The sequence below is a fragment of the Lemur catta genome, chromosome 2 (genome assembly GCF_020740605.2).
Source record: "Lemur catta isolate mLemCat1 chromosome 2, mLemCat1.pri, whole genome shotgun sequence".
NCBI classification, from domain to species: Eukaryota; Metazoa; Chordata; class Mammalia; order Primates; family Lemuridae; genus Lemur; species Lemur catta.
In genome coordinates, this window is record NC_059129.1 from 17,987,892 (window position 1) to 18,013,747 (window position 25,856).

The 25,856-nt window shown below is 58.7% G+C and overlaps 2 protein-coding genes across 9 annotated transcripts in view; one reads left to right on the plus strand and one right to left on the minus strand.

Moving 5' to 3' along the window:
• Positions 1–4,293, plus strand: part of LOC123632509 (katanin interacting protein) — a 167,964-nt gene extending 163,671 nt beyond the window's left edge. For 6 of the 8 annotated variants that reach the window (XM_045542845.1, XM_045542849.1, XM_045542846.1 and 3 more), the window contains 4 exons: positions 1,014–1,115; positions 1,648–1,808; positions 1,919–2,007; positions 2,592–4,293. In XM_045542845.1, the coding sequence (XP_045398801.1) occupies positions 1,014–1,115; positions 1,648–1,808; positions 1,919–2,007; positions 2,592–2,650 (411 nt within the window). In that variant the 3' untranslated portion in view covers positions 2,651–4,293. Of the gene's footprint in view, positions 1–1,013; positions 1,116–1,195; positions 1,809–1,918; positions 2,008–2,591 lie in introns of those variants that run through there. The other 2 variants (XM_045542850.1, XM_045542851.1) reach the window with 2 other exon arrangements.
• Positions 4,294–13,369: 9,076 nt separating this feature from the next.
• The window catches only part of GSG1L (GSG1 like), a 182,518-nt gene continuing 170,031 nt past the window's right edge, over positions 13,370–25,856 (minus strand). The window contains exons 6-7 of the mRNA XM_045542854.1: positions 24,771–24,841; positions 13,370–13,933 (exon numbers count right to left, since the gene is read on the minus strand). Coding sequence (XP_045398810.1) covers positions 13,836–13,933; positions 24,771–24,841 — 169 coding nt within the window. The 3' untranslated portion in view covers positions 13,370–13,835. The remainder of the gene's footprint in view (positions 13,934–24,770; positions 24,842–25,856) is intronic.

Here is a 25,856-nt window from a genome sequence, read left to right on the forward strand (position 1 = left end):
CCCCCATGCAGCAGCCTGAGGGCTTGGGGTCCCTGTGGACACCCCCGTCTGGTTCTCTGTTCTGCCTCCCTTTTCTCTGCAGACAGCTCTGCCCTCTTCCTCCCCACCCCCTCCCTGTACAGTTACTGCCTCTGCTCCTTCCTGTGTCACCACGCACTGGACCCCAACCTGGCCGCCCTGCCCCCTCTCTGGCCCCAAACCTGCCTGGTCAGCTCTTACGACCAACTGACTCAGTTTCCCGGGTCTCAAGGCCTGCCCTTGGCCTATCTTCATGTCGCTCTCGCAGCTGGACTCAGCGGGGCAGGCATCAGGCATTGTTGCCAAGGGACAGCGGGAGGTGGGCCCTCCCCCAAACCCCACCCCCCAGCCTGGCCAGGGCCTGGGCAAGACTGAGGCTGCAGCTTGTAGCCAACAGGGCATGCTTATTTCTCTATTAGGTCTTGCAAGGGGCCCCTAATATTTGAGAGTCTTTGTTGGGGGTGGGGAGGGGGCTGTTGGGTCCGACTGTGCCAGCTGACTCTGCCCCTGAGCGGGACAGGCCCCTGCACACGCCCCCAGCAGAGGTGCAAAGACATGCTGGGAACGCCCCAGTGCTCTGCTCCTCACTTATGACTCAAGGAAAGGACAAGCAGGGGTCTGGCGAGCGGATCGCCTGTGGCTAGTGCTCCACTTGAGTTGGGGACTGTCCCTTCGGCCCCTGGGGCCCCGGCCTGTTTCTGGGCCTGAACTGGGTGGGGGAAGGCCGAGGATGTTCCGGGCTCTCCATTGGCATGTAAATGAGGGCCACACCAGCCCCGAGAGCACAGGCCCTCCAAGAGCCAGCTCAGCAGTTTGGTGCAAATGCAGCCACACGTGACCTGACTCAAGATGAGGGGGCGGAGCTCCCGGCTGGCCGACAGGGGTGGGCGCTGCCTCAGCCCCCAGCTCCCCCGGCCCAGCCGAGCGCCCCCCAGCCCAGCCGAGCGCCTCTGTTTCCAAACATGCCTGTTTTAATTAGTTCTGCTCTCTGACAGGTAAACCGGGTTTATGTGATTTTCGATCTGCCTACCACCGTGTCAATGATCAAACTGTGGAATTACGCGAAAACACCCCATCGAGGGGTGAAGGAGTTTGGCGTAAGTACTTATTAGCTGGATTTTTTGAGATAATTATGCTCGTTGGTAATTAGGCCGCCGGCAATTATCATTTGTTGCAGTTTGATTTCCTTCTCTCTGTCGCAACCTTAGACACAAATGCCTGGTCCTCAGAGGCAGGGAAGTGTGTCATCCAACCGCGAATCCAAAACCCCCTCGCAGTGAACAGAAAGTGGCTTTTCTTTCATCTTTTCCTCTGGAATCCCACCGGTTTGGGGGGGCCGCTCTGAGATGGGGAGAGCGGGGACCCTGGGGGCCAGAGACCCGAGTCTGCCTCCCCGCTCGGCCACTTGTGCCAACGGTATTTAAGCCTCCGAGCCTCAGCTTCCTCATCTGCGACACGGGGCTGACAGCACGTGCAGGTCTGAAATCTCAAGGCAGGCCGGGCACACGGTAGGCGCTGTCGCCAACCCCGTCTTCCAGGGGAGAAAGCCTGGGCTCAGAGCGGTCCCCTGCTTTGCCCAAGGTCAGTGTGGGCGGGAGGGGGGTCTGTCAGCCCCCTCTGTCCGTGCAGCTGCTGGTGGACGACCTGCTGGTGTACAACGGGATCCTGGCCATGGTGAGCCACCTGGTAGGGGGCATCCTGCCCACGTGTGAGCCCACGGTGCCCCACCACACCATCCTCTTCACCGAGGACGCGAGCATCTGTCACCAGGAGAAACACACCACCATCAGGTGCGGCCCCGGCCGGACCCACGGCCTCCCCCGCCAGCCCTAACGAGGACGGGTGGCCGGACACGCGTCCTGGAGCCCGACTGCATCTTGTGTCTCCCCCGTCCCCGCAGCAACCAGGTCGAGGATCAGGACGTCCAGATGATGAACGAAAACCAAATCATCACCAACTCAAAAAGGAAGCAGGGTGCCGCTGACCCAGGTCAGTGGCGTGTCCCCGTCCAGAGCACCCGGCTTCTGGAGTCTGGTCTGACTGCAGGAGGAGCTGGGGCCTGGCACCTCTGCCCTCACCCCTGCCTGCAGACCCCCACCCAGGAGCCTGCCCAGGGGCTGGGAAGTCGCTGATGGGGACAGAACCTCGGGAGTACATGTCACCTGCGTCCTGCAGGCACCTGTTACATGGTGCAGCTCCCTGTAGCCAAGAGCTGCAAGTACAGAAGGGACAGGCAGTCGGGGGCACCAGTGCTGTGTGGGAGGCGTTTGCCCGGTGCCGTGGGAAACCGGTAGAGGGTGCCCAACGCTTCCCAGAGGGGGCGATATTTGAGCTGGGTGCTAGAGGATGTGAGTGGTGTGCCCGGCAGCTGGGGTAAGGCCTGGGGGCCAGCGTGGCGGAGCGCAGTCCAGGCAGAGGGAAGGGCCGGCGTGCCAGGTGCCCAGCATGCAGGGGCTGTTCTCCAAGGGCCTTGAATGCCAACCCAAGCAGTCCAATTTCACCCTGAGGGCGTGGGGCACCCCTCAAGGATTTGAGGCTTGCTAACTCGGTCCCTCTGTGCTCTGCCTTGACAGCCTTACGTCCCAAAACCTGCATAAGTGAGAAGGAGCCGGCGAGACGATGGCGGTGTTGACTGGCGGAGGAGGAAGAGCGGGTCCTCCCAGCCAGGCTGGGGCTCCGTCACCGGCCTCACTCAGCACCCGTGTCCCCCGCCCTCAGCCCCAGGGACTGGAAGAGAACTGCAGCAGGGTGGAGGGGAGCCCACTGGGGAGAGGGGACTGGGGGTGACAGCCCTGGAAACTAGAGGAGTGGCAGATGTGGCCTTGGGCCATCCCCTGCAGCTCTGGGCTGGTGCTTCCTGCCTCTCCTTCAAGATCCAGCAAAGCAGGGCCCATGACCACTCAGGCCTGGGCCGACGCCAGGACGTTGCGGTGGGCTGGCGGGGGGGGGGGGGGGCGCCTCCAGCCTCTTGAGGGCCCAGAGCACGGCCCAGCAGGACAGCAGGGAGACCAGGCCCCACACCCCAACCCCAGCACCCAGGGGCATGGGCCCCCGCGGAGGTGGCCAACACTCCTCTGCCCCATCTGGGCACGGGCAGAGCTGGCTGAGAGGCTGGGGTCGTTTCCCGGCCCCCAATGTGCGTCTGGTCCGGTTGAGAGGGAGGCGCTGGCTCTGCAGGGTCCTCTCTCCTCTTATCAAGGGACTGGCCAAGGGTACGTGTCCTGCTGAGGGACGGAAGTGAGCCGGACCCACCCACTGGGCGCTCCAGCATGAGCTGGGCCACTCTGGCACGCCAGGGCACCCTCTCTGTGCTGCTTCCAGGTCCAGAAAGGCTCCAGGCTGGCGGCTCCAGACCCAGAGGGCCAGAAGAACCCCCCAAATACCCCCTGGATGCAGGCGTTGGGGGGAGGCTGAGGACACAGCCCCACTCCCTTTTACACTTGAACTTAGTGTGGACGAAGGCTGCCCTCACCGCACACCCCTGCCAAGTCCCTCCTGATCCGATTGCCAGCCTCACTTGCTGGCTTCCCGCCCTTTGTCCGTGCCCTGCGCCCCTGGAGTCAGGCAGGGAGGCTCTCGTTGCCCCCCCCTTCTCCCTCTGCACCCGCTTCCCAGCCAGTTGGAAACGTGCCTTGCACCCCCAGCCGAGAGGCCCAGGACGCGTCTATTTCCATCGATGTAACAAGCGCAGATCAGGGACCTAATTGGTTTCCCAGTGGTGGGTAATTTCTCGTTCCAAATATTAATCCGTTGTTTTCCTGGCGCCCAGCCCGGCCCCGCCGCAGTACTGTACTCGAAGTACGTTCCTATGCAACCGAGAGCCCCAGCAAATACTTTATGAGCTTTGCAGCCTCGGCTGGAGCAGCTATGCAAATGCGCTTTTCATTTGGAGCACGGGGCTGATGTGCAGATAAGAATTGTTTTTCTCCGAGAAGATCCATCATTTCGGTAGCTTCCAAGCCCCCGGCACCGCTGCTCCGCTCCCAGATGTGGTGAGCACCTCCCGCCTGAGGGAGTTGGGGGCTGAGCACACCGGCTCTCGTGACCCAAACCAGTGCCATTGCTTTACAGGGAAGCCCCATCCACCCCTCCCTGCCCGAGGCGTGGGTACAGGTCAAATTCGTCAGGGAGGTGGCACGCACACTACACACGCCCGCTCCCGGAGTCTCAGTTGATGTTTATAACAATTGCATGTACCGTGCAATCTGGGAGGGGAAAAAGAAGCTGTACAGGCATTAACTCTAAAATAAATTTCTATTTTTTTCTCTTGCAAAATCAGTAAAAGATGTTATTAAGAATATAGTCTGACCCACTGGATTTGGGGCCAGATGGAGGGAGCCCATGCTGCCTCCAAGACCCGAGTCGGAGCCCCCTGGAGGCTGGCTGGGCAACACGGACGAGGGAAGTGCCCTCTCTGAGCGGCCCTTTCCCCACTGCCGAGGGTGTTGTGGTCCTGGTCCTGCCTGCTCACTGGGATTGTCATGCCGTGTGGACAAATGAGAGTGGCCCACACACATATACTGCTCATTACATGCCTGGCAGTATCTTGTTCAGTCCACCTAACAACCCTATGAAGCAGGCACTATTATTATCCTCACTTTACAGATAAGTGAGCTGAAGCTCAGAGAGGTGGTGTAACTTTCCAAGGACACACAGCTTTGGAAGCTGTTACAGTCAATGCAAAATCCCTGCTGAGGCTGGGGTGATAACCTTGTGGGAACACCAGCCCCCAGACGCCTGCTTCCTTCAGGGGTGAGTGTTGGCTGCTGTTAGCTTCTGGATAGTGGGAGGAGGTTCAGTGGGGCAGGTCTAAACTGCAGCTCAGGTGCCAGCAATAGCGTGAATCCCAGGTAAGCAGGTTCTTTAGAATCCGCACTTCCCAGCCGCGCGAGATGGCTCACACCTGTAATCCTAACACTCTGGGAGGCTGAGGGGGGAGGGTCGCTCGATGTCAGGAGTTCGAGACCAGCCTGAGCAAGAGTGAGACCCCCCCCCCATCTGTACTAAAAATAGAAAGAAATTATCTGGACAGCTAAAAATATATAGAAAAAATTAGCCGGGCATGGTGGCGCATGCCTGTAGTCCCAGCTACTCGGGAGGCTGAGGCAGGAGGATCGCTTGAGCCCAGGAGTTTGAGGTTGCTGTGAGCTAGGGTGACACCACGGCACTCTAGCCCGGGCAACAGAGCCAGACTCTGTCTCAAAAAAAAATAAAGAAAGAAAGAAAGAAAGAAAGAAACCGCACTTCCCTCCACTGTCCCGGCCCTAAGCATGAAGGGAAAGTGGCTGGGACCCTGCCCCCCACCGCCTGCTTCCCTCTGAGTTCCTATGAGCATAGGGGCCCTGCTCTGCCCAGCTACCCTGGTGTGAGAGAGAGACCCCTCATTCCTCCCATGGAGGGATCTCTAGGCCTCCCTGTGGGCAGCTGGCGGGGGCGTCCCAGGCTCTCAGCTATCCAGGGGCCAGGCAAGCGGTGTCAGGGAGCAACGCTGGCCTGCAGGGACAGCAACAGGGCAGCACAGGCCCTCCTAAGGGATTAGCTGCAGCTCGGCTCTGAGCGTCCAGCAATGCCAGACATCCAGACGTTTTATTAATGTTTATCTTTAATGTGAAATCTAAATTTTAAATGCTGGCTTAACTTAAACAAGCAAACACACACTGAGTGAGCCAAACCAAACCTGCATGCAGGCCAGCTCTGGTCCCCGCAAAAGTCCTGCGTGGCCAGCCCTGCATCCCAGCGTGGCCGTGGGCCTGCCTCCTTCCTGCCCCCGGCCCCAGGAATGCCCAGGGCTGGACCCTGCCGGCCTCCTCCCCACCCCTTCCTGGCCTGTCGGCCCCCATGTGGGCAGGAAGACAGGGCATCCATCGTGAGCCTTTGGGCCTGCAGATGGGTGAGCCTGGCTGTCGTGGGTAAACAGAGGCCTTCCCCTGCCCCCACGTCCTGCTGCTTCCCTCTGTGCAGCCCCCGCCCTACACACTTGGGGCAAAAAAGACCCCAAGGCTGCAGCTGTCAGAGGCTGGGGGCTTACTGGCACCCTGGCATAGGTTACTGGAAAAGGGTCTTGGCCGCAGCTGACAAGAGGGTTGGGAAGAGTAGCTCGGGCTCCCAGAGGATGCTCCCCTCAAGCAGCCAGCCCCTGGGGACCCCGCTTCTCTGTCCAGGACCTGCTTCCCTTTATTGAGAGTCGGTTTGGTTCCAACACTGGCACCACCACCTCAGAAGGCCCCAGAAGGCCCCCAGGGCTGCCAAGGCAGGTTCTGCAGCAGGCGGACGGCGGCTGCCCCACACCCGGGCTTGTGTGCTGCGACGGGGCCTCACCTCCCTCCTCACCGGAGCCAGGACGGTCCCCTTCCCAGCCCTGCAGGCCCCACCAGGCTCTTCGCAGACCTCAATCTGGTGGCTCAGCCTGCTGGGTTTGGCCAACTCTGCTGGCCTAGACAATGTTTAATTTTTTTTAAATTATTTGCCATCCTTTACTATCAGCTTTCACATTATAATTCAGATTCCTCCCTTCCCTGGAAAGATGGGGCGACGTGGCCAGTCTGATCCCACATTCCTGGCTGGCTCTCCAGGTCACCCCCGTCCCTACCCTTTGTCTGCCACTGTCACTGGTATGACCATCACACACACACACACACACACACACACACACACACACCCCTGCCAGCATGCGGATTGGCAACCCCCGAGATAGAGGCAGGTGAGGACTGTGGAGAAGCAGAAGGGGACACGGGGACAGTGCTGCAAGGACAGAGCTGTGGGGTCCAGCAGGCGCACGGCTGGCAAGGAGACCCCAGCTTCCCGGGCATGCAGAGGGCTCTCCCGCGCCTGGGACTCAAGCCTCTGGCATCCAGGCAGCAGGGCCACCCAGGGGCTGGGAAAGGCAAGTGGCTTCTGTGCACTGTGTTGTGTGTGTCCCTGAGTGCCTCGGGGTGTCTGTCCGCCCACTGTGCGGGTCTGTCTCTGCGCAGGTGTGTCTGGGATCTCCGTGTGCCCTGCGGCGTTCAGGCCACCCATGCTCTCTGGGACACCCACAGCCCCTGCCGAAGGGGCGGCCTTTAGCAGCGCCTGCTGTGACAGCAAAAACAGCTGATGCTACTAAGACTCCACCCTACAGAACGCTCGGCAGGTTCCTCATGAAGGCACGTGCGGGTGACAGCACTGAGACCTCAGCTCCCCAGCGAGTTGGTGGTGCCCACGGGCAATGGGGTGGAGTCCAGGCTGCACCATTGCCTGGGTGTGCGGCCTTGGCGAGGGACCTTACGCCCTGGAGGCTGGGCCCCCTTACCCAGGCTGCAGGGTCACCTGCGGGGCCTGTGTCATGGAGCTGTGAGGACATCAGTGACCCCTGGCCCTTGGAGCTCAGCCCTCCTGGGAGGGAAGATGCCTGCACTACGTTTCATGGTCACCCTCATCTTACGGGTGTGCGACCTGAGGCTGAGTAAGAGTGACTTCGGGGCAGGGACGTGATTCTGAGCCTGGGCTCTTTACAGGAGAAACGGGCGCCACCTTGCACCTGCGCCCTCTCGAGTTTCCCGGGCGCCCTCCTGGCCCCAGCTGATTGGTCCACGAAGGGCACAGGCCTTAGAGCAGCCGGCCCATTGGCTGGGCAGAGACTATGCCCCGCCCCTTCCGCCGCCACCTCTTTCCTGGCTCTGGTTCACCCCTTCCGTCTGCGGGTGACTTTCCTCCCGTGCTCTTCATCTCGGCCTCCTCTCCCTCACCCACTCTGCCTGCACCTCCCACCCCAACGCGCACCCCGGAAGTCCCCCGGAGGGAAGGGGCGGGGTGGGTGCACCAGGCTCAGGTGTGCACCCACTGGGGGGGCTGGCCTCCCACCACCGAGCTGCTCCCCCTGGAGCCCCAGGGCCCCTGACTCCCCGCTCCCGGCCCGCCCTGCGGGTGCCCACGCCCCTGCCAGGCTGCGGCCATCAGCGCGGCCACTGACCCCCGCAAGGCAGAGGCTCAGACAGTGCCAGTCCAGGAGGAGATGTGGCCCTAGAAGCAATTACCAGGGTAACACGGCCTGGGCCGGGCTGGGGACAGGGCAGGGGTCCTGCCCGGTGATTTCCTGTCTGTCCATGCAGTAAATCCCCACGCAGAGGAGATTGGTTTTGCCTCGTGACTGATGGTCCCGGGCTGGGCTGAGTTTGTCCTCAGCCCCACAGACAGCCCAGGCCCGGGGCAGGTGCAGTTGGTCACGGCCTCTCGGCCGCATGGCCCCAGGTTGACACTCAACTCCAGCCCTCCGAGCTGCGTGCTCTGGGGCCACATACTCTGTGTTTAGGGGCAGGCAGGGGCACCCTCTTCTAACCCATCCACTCAGAAGTCACCTTTCCCTGGTCTGGACCGAGGCCTCATATGGCGCAGCGTCCCCCCCCCCCGCCCTCACCGCACAGCATCAAAGCCCCAAACGGGAGCCTGGGCGGAGCCAGGGCAGAGCCAGGCACCCCCACCCCGTCACTCACCTCCAAGCCCCGTAGCTGCCACTGCCCAGACACCCCTTCCCTCCATGCCCAGGGCCAGTGCAGCCCAAGCCACCACCGCCTCCCACAAGGACCCTACTGGGCCCCCTCTGGTCACCGTGCCTCTCTCTTGCGCCCCATCTCCCAGGCCAGCCCCACACATGGCCAGAAGGAAGTTCCCCAAATGCAGAGCTGATCTGCCTTTTAAAACCCTCTGGCCAACGGCTCCCATGGCCTTCAAGGTGACCCCCACGGGCCCCGCACCTCTGAGCCCAGGAGCCTGGCCAGCAGCAGACCTCGCTCCAAGCACTCTGTCTTGTCCTAGTGTTGCACACAGCCACACGGCACTTCCCCAAACCCCGGGGCCTTTGCACGTGCTGTCCCTCTGCCCACACTCTACTCCTTGCCTCTTTCCTCCTCCAGTCGGCGCTGCAGTGGCCTTTCCTCTGGGGGGGGGGGCCTCCCCCACCCACTGGTATAAATCAGATCTTTCCTTGGGTCACCTACATAACACTTCTCGCTCTTCGAAGTGATCTTTTTATTGTTTAGGATTATTTGCAGAATCTCCGTCTCCTCCACTAGAGGGCACCCTCCGGGGAGGGTAAAGATGGTTTCTTGGTGGTTGTGGCGGCCGCAGGGCGCGGCTCAGTTCCTGGCGCAGTGACCTGGGGCAGCGAGGCCCACAGCCGGGCTGAGCCCAGGCCTGCCCATCTCCGTCCGCACTTCCTCCCAAGCCAGGGGCTGGCACCCTGGCAGCAGCGGCTCTTCCCTGGGACGAGTCTCCCCCGGAGAGCCTGGTCCTCGGGCCCGGCTGCCGCAGACGAGTGCCCATGAATCACGCTGACATTTCCATTACCCGAGGGAGACGCGTGTGTGGCCGGGACTCCGGCTTGGGCGGGGGGTGGCGGGATGACTGCTCATCGCAGCCACCAGCCAGGGAGGGACGTCAGCCCCGTTAGTGACCGAGGCCTGGGGCTGCCCATCAACGCTTGGCCGGGGGAAGGACTGTGACCCCGAGGCAGAGAGCGGGTGACAGGGACAAACGAGAGAAGCGCCCAGCATGTGGAGGCGCAGACGTACACAGGGCCGTGTGTGAGCACCAGCACCTGTGTGGCACTTTGTCCAGGGCCCGCACACGCACACATGGCTGAGCACACAGGGTCACCGGGGGAACACGGCGTGGACCAGCACGGCGTACACACAGCGCGCAGGTCCGTACGGAGTGCCGACTCCTGCTTGTGCATTGTCAGCGCGCATGCGCATGCGCGCGCGCGCGCGCGCGCGTGTGTGTGTGTGTGTGCACGTGTGTGCGTGTGTGTACGTGTGTGTGCGTGTGTGCACGTGTGTGCGTGTGTGTACGTGTGTGCGCGTGTGTGTATGTGTGCGTGTGTGTGTGTGCGTGTGTATATGTATGTGTGCGTGTGTGTGTGTGCGTGTGTATATGTATGTGTGCGTGTGTGTGTGTGCGTGTGTGTGTATGTGTGTGTGTGCGTGTGTGTGTATGTGTGCGTGTGTGTACGTGTGTGTGCGCGCGTGTGTGTGTGTGTGTGCACGCGCGCGTGTGTGTGTGCGTGTGTGTGTGTGCGTGTGTGTGTATGTGCAGGGTCAGCACCTCTGGCCAAGGCCAGCCTCAGATGTCCGTGTGTATGTGTGCCTGGGCCACTGTGCACGCCAGCCCAGGGCACGTGGATACAGAGACACCGGGTGCGGGTGCCGAGCCTTGGGCTGTGGGTCAGGCCGGTGTGCAGGGGTCAAGGTCAAAGGCACACCCCGAAAGCCAACAGCCAGCCGTTCCCTCAGAACACGTCTGCCCAGCGCGGGGAGCGTTAGCTGGGAAGCTGTGTGCAGAGTGGGAGGAGGGGGGGCATGTCCTCCCTGTCCAGGTCTCTCCGGGTGCTCACCCAGGCACCCCCTTTCTCCAATCCAGCTGGTGCCTCCCTCCTCCCAGACTGGGGCAGACAGCAGCATTTGCTCCCCGTATGACGACAACCCTCACAGTACCTCTCAGTGACCCACTGGATTACTCACCCCGCCTGCCTGGAAGTGCTTCCTTTTATCTAACTAGCAGCCTTCTTGCTGCAGGCTCCGTGAGACTGAAAGACAGCCTGTTCTCAGCCCCTGCCCAGGGGGAGCCCAAAAGGATACAGGAGGACTTGAAGCCTAAGTGGCCCTGAGGTCCTCTTTCCCTTCCCTTGTGACAATGGCCCTCATTCGAGCCATCCACATATCATAATCACATACCACTTGCACGATTATTTATTTAATATTTTTCTTTAAACCAACTCTTTTTCTTTTTACTTAAATGCCTATTTTGGTTTCATCCTAAGCGACGACATCTGTGAAATCATAGCACTGATGTGCCCATTATACATTTTTTTCTAATACACATTTACATAGACACAACTATTAAAATAGATTAAAATTTTGCCCATGTGTCAACTAAAATCATCTTCTGGCCCTCCTGTGGTCCGCTCGCCAACTTCAGAAGGACCCCGGGTGAGAACAAGAGCTCCGAGGCGCCGGGTGGCCTGGGCCGGATTCCAGCCCCAAATCACAGTGTTTCTGTCTTGCACGAGGCCAGAGCCTGAATTCTTGTCCCGACGTTTCAAGGCCTGAGTAGCCGGGCCCGATCTTCCTCCCAGGCCCGTCTCCAGCCCCACACAGTAGGTCCTCAGTATTTACTGAATGAATGAAAAGTGAATTCACAAGTCACTCCCTTGATTAGTCAATGCATGAATGAATGAATGAATGAGCGCACCTCCACCTGGGCGTCCCCTGGGCCCTGCGACTGAGGACACCTGGACCACGAAGTCTCCGTCTTCCCCATTCCCCACACCTGAACCCCATAACCCGAGAGTCAGCGCCACCTTCGCTCCTCCCCCGTCAGGCCGTCCCACGCCCACTGATTTCCCTCCTAACCAGCTCCTGGGTCCCCCCGTGGGCCCCTCCTCAGGGCCGCGTTCCTAAGCCAGGCCACTCTTCTCTCACTCGAGAGAGGCGAGGATGGCGTGTCTCCCGCACCTGTCCTCTGCGCTTAGCTGCGGTGAGCTTCCTGGAACGCACACCTGGGCGCATCCTGCGCCGCTGAACGCATCCTGCTGTCTTCTGCCGCCAGGATAAACTCTACCCTGCCTAGCGGGGCGTCCAGCCCCTCCTGGCTCCACCGACCTGATTTCCCACCATGTCCGTGACCCCCTTCTATCCGCACCTGCCCTCTGGACTATCTTAAAGCCCCGTAACGTGCTTTCATTCCCCTCTGTACTCTTGCCCACCTGAAATGCACCTTCTCCCAGAGGAGCCTGCCCCACCCACCACGCCCCCCACCCGTGGGCTCCCATGGCCTGGCTTCCCTCACCATCACGAGAGGAAGCCCGACACCACATTGGCAGTGGGCCAGGCTCCATTCTGAACACGCTTCGCGTACGTTAGTTCATTTAATCCCCACAGCAGCTTTAAGAGGTAGGTATAATGATTACCCCCATTTAATAGGTGAGGAAACTGAGGCACAGAGTGGTGGAGTAACTTGCCCAAGGTCACGAGGAGGAGGGGGAATCTGAACCCAGGCGGTGGCCCCAGAGCAGGCACCACAGCACTCGGTGACCACAGACGCCCTCTCTGGATGCTTCAGTACCCGACCTCAGGTGCCTGCCACAGGGCTCGGCACATAGGAGGGCACAATGAATTCTATCATGGCGGATAATGGATGCACAGGTGCACGGCTGAATAGCAAGGATGGGTGCGTGGAAGGATGGTGGACGGATGTCAGATACAAGGATGGCAGGTAATGGAGGATGCAGATGGATGATGGATGATGGAGGGTTGGAGGGATGATGAAGGGTTGGAGGGATGATGGAGGGATGATGGAGGGTTGGATGTATGATGGAAGGATGGAGGGACGATCGAGGGTTGGAGGGATGATGGAGGGTTGGATGTATGATGGAGGGATGGAGGGACGATCGAGGGTTGGAGGGATGATGGAGGGATGGATGGATGATGGAGGGTTGGAGGGATGATGGAGGGATGATGGAGGGATAGAGGAATGGAGGGATGGAAGGATGATGGAGGGTTGGAGGGATGATGGAGGGATGATAGAGGGTTGGAGGGATGATGGAGGGTCGGAGGGATGATGGAGGGATGGAGGGATAGAGGGATGGAGGGATGGAGGGATGACAGAGGGTTGGAGGGATGATGGAGGGATGGAGGGATAGAGGGATGGAGGGATGACGGAGGGTTGGAGGGATGATGGAGGGTTGGATGATGGATAGGTGGAATGAACGATGGAGGGATGGAGTAAAAGAATGTGTTCTACTTGGGGAAAAGCTCTAGAAATCTTTCCAGAAAGGGATAAGGCCTCCTGGGAGATGCCTGAACTTGCAGTCAGGGGTCCCAGTTCAACCCCAGCTCTGCCATTCACTAGCTCTAGAATCTTAGGCAAGTTACTTCACCTCTGCAACCCTAAGTTCCCTCATCTTTACAATAGGAATCTGTTTCCCAGGCATCTAAGCCCTGGGATTTTGTGTAAAGGTGGCCCTAGACACGGAGTGAAGGGTCCCAACAGGGGTCAGGGTGGTGTGACGTTGCTAAGCTCTCAGGAGCAATGTGGCTTCTCCCCACTCCCAGCTTAGGGCCTGAGTTTGGGGGCCCATCTCTCGCCCACCCCACGTTTCCTGCTTGCCTGGCCCCTGCCTTGCGCCCCCCCTGGGACCCGTGCAGCCCCGCCAGCCTGTGTCCTTCCCGCCCGTCCTCCCCAGCCTCGGCTCCCACGGCTGGCCCTGGTCCGGCACGCTCCGGGGTGTCACCGAGAGGCTCCGGGGCAGCAGTGGGGTGGGGCAATGAGGGGGCAGCACGGCCCAGACGGCAACTGGCCTCCACACACCGCAAGGAGACAGGTTCAGCAAGCATTTATTAAGCCCCTGCTGTGTGCCTGCTGCATGACCCCCTGCAGTGCCAGCTGCCCCCTCCTTCAGGAAGCCGACCCCCTGTCTCCCGCGGGCTCTGCCCCTCTGGGCACCTCCTTAGGGTCCTCGCGGGCTTGCGGGTGCCAGCGTCCGTGTATTTCCTGGCGTTGCAGCCGCACCCGGCAGGGCTCTGCGTGTGTTGGTGCAAGGATCGGTGGCCGCTGTCCCAGAGTCACTCTGTGCAGCCCTGTCCCTTCCCTCAGGCCCACGTGGTCCCTTTCCAGGGCCCTGGGACCCGGGCGGCAGTGGGCAGGACGGGCCTGGTGTCTCCCACACAGGCTGGCTGAGTTCACGGCCCACGGGCCAGGGTTCCAGGGGGGCCAGACTGGTGGTCTTGCCGCAGCGGGTGGCGCCAGCGACGGCCCGAGGTCCAGGGACTGGGCTGGGATCTCGGTCACACCCAGTGCCCCAGCACCCAGCACTGGCGGCTCAGCTCCGGTGCCTCCTGTGCCGAGCCCCGGGGCCAGGAGTCCCCCATGTGTGGCTGGTGTCCTGCCAAGAGACAAGGCGGTCAGTGCTGGAAGCCGCCTTCCTCCACCCACAGCCCGACCGGCCCCCAGCCCCACCCACCTGCACATCCCTCACCCACCGCATTCACCGCGCCCTCCACCTGTCCTCCCGGCTGTCAACCCACCCGCATAGCCGGCCGGCCCTCCGCCCATCCCGCCCCTGCCCACCGGCCTCCCCGCCCTTCCCCTGCGCACCTGGACTACTCGTGCCAACGTCTGCGGCCACCCGCTCTCCACCCGCCAATGCGGACACCCCCTGCCCGCTCACCCCCCCACCAACCCATCCACCCTGTCCCACCAGTAACACACCCACCAGCCACCTCTCCACGCACCCCAAACGTCCCCGTACCCGCCCACTGCACCCACACTCTGCCCTCCTGGCCCCAGCTCACCCTCACACCCGCCCAACAGCCCAGCACGAACCCGCCACCATGCACCCACCCTGCCAACCGCCCACCCGCTTTCCCTCGCAGTCCCTTCTGCCACCCACCCCTGGCTGAGCCCCAGCCTCATGACCCACCCAGCGCCCAGCCACGTCCTGTAACCCTCCCCCACCCGGCAGGCCTCCGAGGTGCCCTGTGTGCCCGTCCGTGTCCAGGGAGCCGTGGTGGGTGTAAGAGCAGAGCAAGAGCAGAGGCCTCCCGGGGCCTCGTCCCTTACGGACCCCAGGAGCGGCGAGCGTGGCGCGTGTGTGACTCGGAGCAACTGCTCGTGAGCCAGGGCCGTGGGCTCTGCGTCCCCCACCACTGCCTGCTGCTCTTGGCGCCTGGGCGCGGGGAGAGCTGGGGGGCTTCCTGATTCTCGGAAGCCCCCTGCCCTGCCCTGCCCTCCCTCGCCTGTCTCTGCAGAGTGTTTCTGGCACGCCAGCACCAGTCCCATCTCCCGCCGTGGCCCACCCAAAACGTCCTAGTGCCTCCTGCTGCAGGAAACCCTCAAGGCTCCAGGTTCGCCTCCTCCAGGAAGCCCCCCACGTCCTCTCCCTGGCCCTCAGGCATCCCCTCCTCACGGAGCCCCGAGTGGCACACCTGCAAGCTTTGCCCCCGTGGGACCCAGAGCCCAGGACAGCAAGGACTGACCCCAGGGTGGGTGCTCCGCGGTGGATCAGCGGGGTGGAGGGGAAAGGGGAGAGCTGAGGGAGACGATGGTGTGGTGGTGGGGGTGGGGCTGAAGGGCAGGAGGAAGGAACCGAGTTCCTGAGCGCACACAGCCCCACGCCCGCTGGAGTCCACACTCGCAGCCGGCCCATTTGCAGCCCAGGGAGCTGCGGCTCCGCGAGGATAAGCAGCTGCCTTAGGATTCACAGCCACGGTGGGCTGGACGGAATCCTTTCCTTCCTCACTCCAAACTTCAGCATCAAAAGAAGTTTGTGCCGGGCGTGGTGGCTCACGCCTGTAGTCCCAGCTACTCGGGAGGCTGAGGCAGGAGGATCGCTGGAGCCCAGGAGTTCCAGGCTGCAGTGAGCTACGATGACGCCACTGCACTCCAGCCTGGGTGACAGAGCGAGACCCTGTCTCAAAAAATAAAACATTAAAAAAAGAAAGAAATTTGTTCCATGTCATGTTGTTTTCCTGCTCTGAGCTCTAATGGATGCTCAGACACACCTGGCCACACTTCAGGGTCAGACTGGTTCTTTGTAGAAAACCCACTGAGGTGGGAATTCCCAGTAAAGCCAAGCTCCTGCTTGCACACCCCTAATGATGGAGAGCTCACTCATTGCTCTTTCTCCATCTCCAAAGCAGTTCTGGCTGTTAGGAGATTCTTCCTAATACCAAGGCTGGCAGGGAAGCAGCAAAGAAGATGCTTGTGCCAGTGCTGGGAAGGGATTCTTTTTTTTTTTTGCTTTCTTTTTTCTCCTTCTGTTTTTAATACTCTTTGACGTTTGTGCTTTGCAAATTTTACTCTATTTGTTAAAGTGGCGGAAATATTTTGAAACATTCTGGAATAATTTGGCCTCAGGAAAAAAAACATTTGCTTTGGCCTCAGTTGAGGAAACAGTCACATTGTTTTGGAAGTGCTTGCTGCCAGCATAAAGGTGTTTGGGGTTTTTTTTTTTTTTTAATCTAGAAGTAAATATTTGGCACATAGAAAGGTCTGATTGTTTTTCTAAGTGAGCATTTAGAAGTGATTGTAGCTGCTCTTACGGTGGCCAATAGGCAGAACCACGGAGAATGGTAAGTGAATCATGCATTTTTTAAGGACAAAGAAAGGCCACCAGCCCTGTTCTTCCTGGAGTTAAAATCAGCTTCTCTGCCTCGTGGATCTGGAGGGCTAGGCACTGAGGACTGGGTCCCTCGTCCCCTTCGCTGGCCTCCTGGGAGGGGCTTGGGGCCCAGAACCATTTACAGAGTGTGTGGGAAGGAGGTCCTCACCATGCCTGAGGAGCACCCCCTGGCCCACTAGGACCCCCCACTCCCTTTCTTTCTCTCCAGGGCCCTTTACTTTGGGGCCAGTCACCAGCCAGAGAAAAAGGCCTTGTGTGGTAGATTGGGAATCTCAACCCAAAATGTCCCCAGAGTCCAGTGGAGGATGCCGACGGGTGGGGTGGGGTGGGGTGGGCCAGAGCTACCACAGTTGACACCCCGGGGAATGTGGGTTCAGAGCTTCCAAACGTTCCGAGAAACTGAAAATCTGGATTTCAAAATAAAACCTCCTGGCTTTTAAACTATGACAATTAAGGTTTTTAAAATATTTTGAATAGTCTATGGGCCACGTAGTATCTCTCAGGGTGGTCTCAGCCCACGGGAGGTCATTTTGTGACCTCTGCATGTTTCCCAATCTCTGTCTTTGTTGCATGACTCTGTTCCACAGCATTGTGCATGCTGATCCCTGGGCTGGGAGTGCCCTTCCCTGCGCTTCTCGACTCTTCTTTCTTTCAAATGCTCCCTCCTCTGGGAGGCAGAACACGGCCCTATAGACAGAGGCCTCACTCCCTCCTCTCTGCCCTTCAGCTGCCGCACGAACCTCTCCCTGTGCTTGTCACTGTGCTGTCACAGCCAGCTCAGCGTGGCTGTCCCCAACTAACCTGGGGGTGGAGGACATCTCCGCAAACAGTCACAGGGTCTGCTTCATCCTGGAGCCCTCAGCCCCCAGGCCCGGCACCGGGCAAGTCCTGAGCGGACTTTGTTTTTTGTTTTAACAAACGAAGAAACCATGGAAGAGGAGGAAGGATTCCTGAGCTTGGAGCATGAGCCCCAGCCGCCCTCCCTGCTCCGAGACTCTGCACATTATAAAGAAGCTCTTCATTCAGCCTCTCCTCCTTTGGGTGCAAGCTCGGGGGCGGGGGGCGGGAACTGTGCTTGGGTCTAACAGCCAGAAGTTCAAATCCAGCCTCCACCACTTATAAGCTATGTGAATTTTGTTCAAGCTGTGTGGCTTTCGACAAGCAACTTCGCCTTTCTGAGCCTACAAATGGATGTAAGACGCAAAGGAGTCAGTGGGCCCAGCAGGACCCCTGCACAGAAGCCTTCATTATCTGATCCCGGATACTGATGGATATGAACATACGAGGTGCCAGCACTAGGAGGGGGGGGGTTCAACAACCTCTCTGCACCGATGGGGAAACTGGGGCCCATGGCGGGGGAGGGAGAAGTTTGTCCAGGGTCCCACTCAGAGGGCTGGTAGCAGATACTGTGTTTTAAATTCACGGGAAACCCCTCAGGGTTAGCAGAGTATTTGACCTACGGGAGGTTCTTGAAAGATTTCTCTTCCCTTTTGAATCCAGGCATCAAAACATGAACACATTTCACATCTGATCCCCTCCAGTCCCGACTTCCCAATCCTTCAGGGGGAAATCACTCTCTCAAACCCCCTCCGAGCCACCCGCACCCCAGGGATCAGCTCCCAGTCCTGCTGGATTGAATTAAATCACATCTCCTGTTCCAAAATGGATGCATTGGGTTGGAAGGGCCCTTTGATACCAAGAATGTCAGTGCCACCACAAATGCACAGATGGAGAAACCGAGGCACGTAGAAGAAAGCTGACTTGGCCAAGGTCGCTCTGAAGCTGGTGGCGTGGGGGTGGGCAGGCCTCGAGGGTGGGCAGGTGGGGGGTACTGGTGCTCCTAACTCCCTCTCAAGGAAGAGCTCAGTCCCTTTACCAGGAAGTTCCTTCCGGGAACTCGCCCACCCGCCGTCCTCGGTGCTGAAAGCCTCTCTCGCGGCCCGGCAGGCTCAGAGCCCGCCGTCTGGCTGCCCAACCTGGACTTCTGCCCTCTCGGAAGGTGAGACGTGGAGAGTGACGGAGACTGAATCAAGGCTGGCACCGAGGTAAGACGTGGAGAGTGACGGAGACTGAATCAAGGCTGGCACCGAGGTATCTGGCTTTGGACACCTGTCAGCTAGTGACACCGTCATCCCTCTTCTGTTGCCCAAAATGTCACCCCCTCAGCGAGGGCACCCTGACTGCCTCTCCAGGTCCACGCTGCCCAGTAAATCTCTACCGTGGGGGGGCGTCAGAGGCACCACTGTACTTGGGGGGGGTGTTGTCTCCCTGCCAGGCTGTATGTCACAGGAGGACACGGCCACATCTGCTTTTACTCATGGCTGCTGCCCCAGCACCCAGCACAGTCCCAGGCGTTCATAGGGTCTGTCCGTTGAGTGGACAAACAGTGGAGGACTCTGGAGGAACAGCAGGTCTGTTGGGGACCCACGCGGATGGGAAGGTTGGGTCTTCTGGTCTACCTCGGGGCCGGCTGTCTCGGGAGACTGCAGGGGGCCCCCATCCTTCTCTTCACTGGACTTATCTTTGCGGGGGCGCCATGTTTCTAGGTCATAACATTCTCTTTGTCTCTTTCTCATACTGGGGATCAGGTAGCATCCACTCAGCCTGCCACCCTTCCTCAGAGCCACTGGTTCCTTGGCTCCTTTATTAAATACGTGTTGGAGCCGGGCGCAGTGGCTCACGCCTGTAATCCTAGCACTCTGGGAGGCCGAGGCGGGAGGATTGCTAGAGCTCAAGAGTTTGAGACCAGCCTAAGCAAGAGCAAGACCCCGTCTCTACTAAAAAAAGATAGAAAGAAATTAGCTGGCCAACTAAAAATATATATAGAAAAAATTAACCGGGCATGGTGGCACATGCCTGTAGTCCCAGCTACTCGGGAGGCTGAGGCAAGAGGACCACTTGAGCCCAGGAGTTTGAGGTTGCTGTGAGCTAGGCTGATACCACGGCACTCTAGCCCTGGAACAGAGTGAGACCCTGTCTCAAAAAAAAGAAAAAAGAAAAATTAGCCGGGTGTCAGGGTGCGTGTCTAGTCCCAGCTACTTGGGAGGCTGAGGCAGGAGAATCGCTTGAGCCCAGGAGTTTGAGGCTGCAGTGAGCTATGATAACGCCACTGCACTCTACCCAGGGCAACAGAGCGAGACTTTGTCTCAAAAAAACAAAACAAAACAAAACAAACACCTGTGAGAGTGATTCTTAGGGTCGGGCATGATCGGGGTACCACCACTGTGGGAAAAAAATGGGCACATAGAAGAAGAACCGTGGCATAGCTTTGTGAAGCAGGACAAATGATTTTGTTTCTCAGAACCCAAGTATCATCCCCTATAAAATGGAAATACTAGTCAAGGACTAAGTGAGCTAAATCATTCACCAGAAATGTACCGGGGACCTTCTATGTGCTGGGCACAGGGGCTGCCACGGGGGATGCAGCAATAAGACCCCTCTCCTTGTCACATTTCCAGTCTAGTGGGGAGAGACTGGAAATAAACAAATTAGCAAAGCAAAGAAGGGCTCAGAGAGGTCAGAGTCACTGAAGGAAGAGGATGGGGAGAGGCCTCCACAGGAACACGAGGGAGGGGCTGGCACAGCGCCCACGCCCACCAGGGCTGTCACCACAGGAGGCTTTGGGGCTGGGAGGGGCCCTGGAAGACACAGTCAAGTTTACGTCTTAGGAAGATGGATTGGAGGGGGACTGGCCCTAGAAGCAGCAATTCCCATGCGGAAGTTGCTGAATAGCCCGAGCAAGTGACAAAATGCAGACTCACTCCTGGCAGCAGCTTCAGAGGGACAAGTATTGGCCAAGGGCTGAAGACTGCTCCCAGCAACTCTGGGAACTTGCTAGAAATGCAGGATCCTGGGTCCCACTGCAGAGCTCCTGAGCCGGCAACTCTGAGGGCGGGGCCCGCATTGATACTTGTTTCAGAAATATTGTCTGTTTCCATTTTAATAAAAGCAGCAACTCAAGCAGTGCTATATTGCATTGGATTTTGATCTAATAAAAATGCCAAGTTGCTCTGGGCCCAGAAAAAGTCCTCCTTGAAATTCCCTCTGCTATTTTGGGGACAGCATCGGCAGAGACCCATCTAGACGGAGCTCCCAGAAGCCACCTCTGTGCCCGGCGAGTGACAGCCTCTCGCCGAGCCCAGAGCCTTCCAGACACACCTGGCAAAATCAAAAGCTCATCTTGGGCATTGAACTTGACAGCTGCAATCAGCTGCAAACCTCAGTCGCCCCCGAAAGGAAGATGCAGACACCTGGACCATACGGCAGCGTCGCCTCCATCAAATGTCACGTCTGATGTGCTCCTGAGCTAGCTGGTGGCACTGCAAAGCCCCAAAGGCAGGTTTGAAAAGCAAACTCTTTCATCAGGAAAAGAAAAAGATTATGACAGAATCCATAACATAGCAGCCCCCCAAAAATAGCAACTGCGGGGACAGTGAGGACAACCAAAACTTTGTGTAACTGCTTATACAAAAGTGCTTTCTCAGATGGGAGGTGGGGGGAGAAACTTGGAGGTTTGGAGGCGGTGATTGGGCACCTACTATGTGCACACAGTATTTTAGGTTCTTGGGATATAGACAAGGTGCCTGTTCTCATGGCACTTAGAGGAGAGAGACAACAAAACAAAAGCCAAGCACATCAATATAAAAGATCACTTCAGAGAGGGACAAATGCTGTGAGGAAGAGAGAACGTGGAGATACGAGGGTAACTGGGATGCTGATGGAGATCAGGGAGAGCTTCTCGGAGGTGGTGGCCTTTCGGCCGAGGCATCAAGATAAGACAGCCAGCCATGCACAGATTTGGAGGGAGAGCATTCAGGCAGAGAGAACAGCAAGTGCAAAGGCCCTGCAAACGGAATGAGTTTTGCATGTTCAAGAAAGAGGAAGCCGGGCTGGCTGGCGCAGCCTGGGAGAGGGGAGAGTGGGAGGCGTGAGGTCGGGGGCCCGGGGACCTGAGCAGGAGCAGCCTCGTCCCCAGGTAAGGAGAAGGGTCCAAACGCCAAGCTGAGTCTGATCGCCACGGGGACCAGAGATCTCAGCAAGGTCGACTTGCTTTCCAGCACCTCGGCGTCTCCACCTGCATAAGAGGAAGAAGAATCCTCCTTCCTGGGGGCTGGGTCGGCCATCAAGGGAGAAGGCAGCCAAGTGCTTAGCACAGACCTGCACACAGTCAGCGTTGATCATGCGGCTCCCTGACACCCTCCTCCCCCGTCCTCCTGCCAGCGAGGCAGCCCGTGGCAGGATCTGAGCAGCTGCTCCCTGCAGACGTATCGCAAAACTCGTCCAGGCATTTCCAAAACATTTTCTTGGCTGAAAACCCACTAGCAACTAAGAGGCCGAATTCTGGAGACGGCACCCTTTCCACAGTCGGTCCGGTCGGCTGCTCATCTAGACCACGGGGTCTACGAGGCCGGGGTCCCACGCACCCTCAGTACCCCGCCCAGGCCCGGGAGTGCAGCCACTGACTGACAGTGGGCCGTGGAGTCACACTGGCCGGTTCAAACCCCAGCTCTGCCACTTCCTGGCTGTGTGATGCTGGGTAAGCCACGGTTTTAACCTCTTGGGCCTCAGTTTCCCCATCTGTAAAATGGAGCTGTATTTAGGATGACATGAGTAAGCGTCAAGTCCTCGGAACATATACAAGGGTGAGATACTATGATCGGATCCGGGGGAACTGAGTTCTTCCTGTTGGCCATTTTCATAATCAAGATGAGGTGTCATCACTATAGCTGTAGAGTGCTACAAAGTTGGGGCACCCCTGGCTCAGCCCCCCTCCTATCCCTCCCTCAGTCTCCTGCCCCCCACCATCCCCCTGAGCCAGATGAGGGGCCTCTGCTACCTTGGAGCCTGCCTGGCCCCGCCACAGCTCTGCAGTAATGACTCGGGTCTGTCTCACCCACAGGACCGGGAACTCGCCAGGGTCCAGTGACATTCCTTATCCGTCACCACGTTCCCGGGACCCAGGGAAGCCTGGGGCCTGGGAATCTCTTCAATAAGGATTTGTGGAACAAATGAGGCAGCCGTTTAGGACAACTGAGGTGACCGTGTCTTGTGCCACCCTCCAGTCCACATCCCGCAGGCAACAGATGGGGTCTTTTCCTTCCACCTTGTGTGACAAGGGTGTCCCCAGCACCTCTGTGGCCCTGGGGAAAGACGGCCATCCCTGCTAATGCTCCACTGCCTATAAGGGCACACCCAGCACAGGGGCTGTGGGATCCGAGGGTCTTTTCTTCCTCGAGAAGCCAAAATTTGGAAAGCCTCATGATAGAGAGATAAAGATAAATCTCTCTATCTCATGAGAGAGAGATAAAGATAAATAATAACAGAGATAATAAATGTGGGGGCAGAGCGAGAGGGGAGGTGGGAGAGAAATACGACTTGCGCTTGTCTCCTACCTGCTCCTACCCGGACCCCGCTGCAGACTTGACCCGTCTCCCCCTGGCACAGCGAGCCACGTCCCTCCCGGCTCTGGGCCTTTGCGTCTGTGGGTTCCTCTGCCGGGAGGGCTCTTTCCCTGGCTGACTCCTTCTCGTCCTGCAGGTCCCAGCCCAGCGGCCCCTCGGAGAGGTGACAGCCCCTCTCCCGTTTCCTTTCTATCATCGCATGTCCCCCCCTTGGCACTTGTCTGCACAGGACACGGTCGTACGCGTTATGAGTTCACTCATCAAACGACTCCCTCTGCCCCGGCCTGGTCTCCTGCCGTCTCTCCAGCGCCTGGCATGGCCTGGCATGGCCTGGCACGCGGTAGGTGCCCGGCGGGTACTTGCCGAGGGAGCGGCAGCTGGGGCTACCCACAGGCCGCTGGCCTGGCGAACGCACTGGTGGCTCCTTCGTGGGCAAACGCTGCTCAGGAGATGAGCTAGGTGCCAGGGCGGGGTGGGGGCTGTGGGTTTTGTGGGGGCTGTGGGGGTCTCTTGCAGTTTCCCTGGCCCTGGGCACTCTCATTCTCAATCCCACGCATGCTTTTAGGGCCACTGAGCCCCCCACCCCCGGACTCTTTCTTCCATTCCCAGGCCTTGGGACTTTGGCCTTCCCTCTGCCCAGTTCCCCAAATGCCCCCAAGACGACCCCCACCGCCTCTTCCCACCCGGGATTTCTTGCCACTCTGTGGGGGGCCCAAGAGGCTCAGGCCAAGCAGGGAGATGACGGGGTCCGGCCATGCCAGGGCTCCCAGCCTCCGTCCCTGCTGTGTGCTCCTGAGCCCCTCCCCGATGGATTTATCCCCGCTGGTACCCTGGATGCAGGAGAGTCCCAGCCACCTCCACCCCCTTGTTCCTGACCCCTCCTTCCAGGACCCCCCCACGCTAACACAGACCCGCAGTGTCCACTTCAGTGCCACCCTGTTCCTCCAGCAGGTGACTGGCGTTTTGGCCACCTCCCTGGGCCGAGGCCTCCCTCAAGGGCCTCCTCCCAGCAGTAAAGACCAGACCCCCTCCTCTGCTCCAGGCAGGCCACCCCCCGCAGGGCCATTTCTCCTTCAGTGACAAGGAGCGCAGGGGCAGGGGGCAGACACACCTGCGTTTAAACCTCTCCTGCCTTAGTTTGGATTCCCCGGGAGCAAACTCTAAGAACTCGAGCGCGGGTGTTGATTAAGGGGGTGCAGAGAAGTGGGCAGAGGGGAAAGGTGGCGCGGGGGAGGGACGGGGGCTACCACCCTGACGACCACTGACTGTGCCGCAGGGCAAGTGCAGAAGCCATGACCCGGGGATCCCACTCCAGGGCGAGGGAGCCGGGGTGTCTATACGGCGACACTTCCAGCCTTCTGCGGGTGGAGCTGGGGAAGCCGCCAGGCACAGAGATGCAGACACAGATGGAAGTCTCTGGAGCTTCCTGGAAGACCTGAGAGATGCCACCCGGGTATTGACAGTGTCTGCTGTCAGTCCTCTGCCACTAAGCTGGGTGACCTTGGGCAAGTCACTCCACCTCTCTGAGCCTTTGTTTCCTCATGCCGGCCGAAGGGGTTGGGGGTCAGCAAGAATATGAGGTCAGGCATGAAAAGCCCTTAGGACAGGGCGGGGTGGGCAGGGAGACACGTGGGGGGCCCTCAGCAGGCTCAGCCGAGATTGGACCGTTTTAGCTCTAGTCCTACGTTGGTTCTTTCCTTTTCTCTCTTGAGCAAGGCCCTTTCTCTCCTTCTACATCCCCTTGGCCTTCCGGTCCTGACATTTGTTTTTCTGATGTACACCCTGGATTCCGTCTCACAGTGAGGCGTATGAAGTTCACGCATTCTGAGCTACCAAGAGCATCCGCGGCTCAAACGTCTCTTGTCCAGTGTCACCTCCCCGACTCAGCTAATTCTACCCGGGACTGTTCTCCCTCGGGCCAGCGGTTGACCCCTGTGCTGTGGTTTCCCACCTGCCTTTGAGGCACCGCAGTCCCGCCTCCTCTTTCAGCATCCCACCCCCGCTGGAAGGGCTACAGCTGCGGCTTGCAGGGCACTTGCCACGCTGAGACACCAGCCTCAGTTTCCCCATGTGTGGCAGGTGTCTGTGGGAGAATGCAGGAATGCAGCGGGGCTGGCCTAGCTCATCCCTGGGCTTTCTCTCTCCTCCGACGGCCCATGAACCTGTGCCGACAGGCGCCTGCAGACGAGGCCACTTACGGGTGGGGTATCTCTCGTGGCGGCAGTCCAAGCGAAAGTCCTCCTCCTCGCTTCCATCCCCCTTCTCGATCCTGCAGAGGAAAAAACAAAAACAAAAGCTTGTCTAAGAAAGAGCAGGCTGAGCCGGGCAGAGGTCCAGGACCTGAAAACAGGCAGTCCCTCCCCTTGGGAGAACATCTTGCAACGTAACTTTCCACCTGCCGCCCCACGGGCTCTCACAGGGACCACAACCCTGTGAGCTGAGCATCATTATTCCCATTCTATTGATGGAGAAACCGAGGCATTTGGAGTTGATGTGACCAACCAGGGCCGTGCAGCTAATAAATTTGGCAGAATAGGGATGTAAACCCATTGTTCTTGCAAAAAGATAAACATCAATTATGTGCAAATGGTGTATCACAAAAGATGTGTCCAGTTTGATTTGTTTTAAAAGTTATGCATTGATATGCACAAACATTATTTGGCAGAATATATATCAAAAGGTTAGTGGTGATTAACCCACATACCAAAAATATAGGGGATTAATTCAGAGTCTTCTTTTTGCTTAACTCTATTTTCCGATCTGAGAGGCAATGGTCTTTTCTGAGCTGTATAACATTTCTTAGCTAAATCAAAACACTTCTTAAAGATAATACCTGCATGCAAACACAGCCCCGGTCTACCAACTTGTGGCACAGTGCTCCTTCTTGGGTGTGGTTTCCCTCCTCCCCGGCATCTCGAGATTGCTGTGGTCCCAGAGGGAGCAGGCTCGGGGGGTGGCAGCAGATGTAGCATGGAGCAGAGGGTGACAGGGACCTGGACAGTGGAGGCTGCCCCACACTCTCTGACACAGCTCCAAACCTGGATCCTCGCCAGGATCCCAGCGACGGCTGGGCCGGAGAGTGTGTGGGGCCGTGTTCCCTCACTGCACGCCATTCGACTGTAACCCAGATAAATTCCAGAGCCCCACGTGGCCCAGTCCCAAAGGGCATCACGTGTACAGGAACAGAATCCAGTCCCCTGAACTAAAAACAACTCCAGTCATTTTTGCATCTCCTAAAGACCCCGGAAGGTCCTCCAATTCACACACCTTGGCATCCTTCCTCC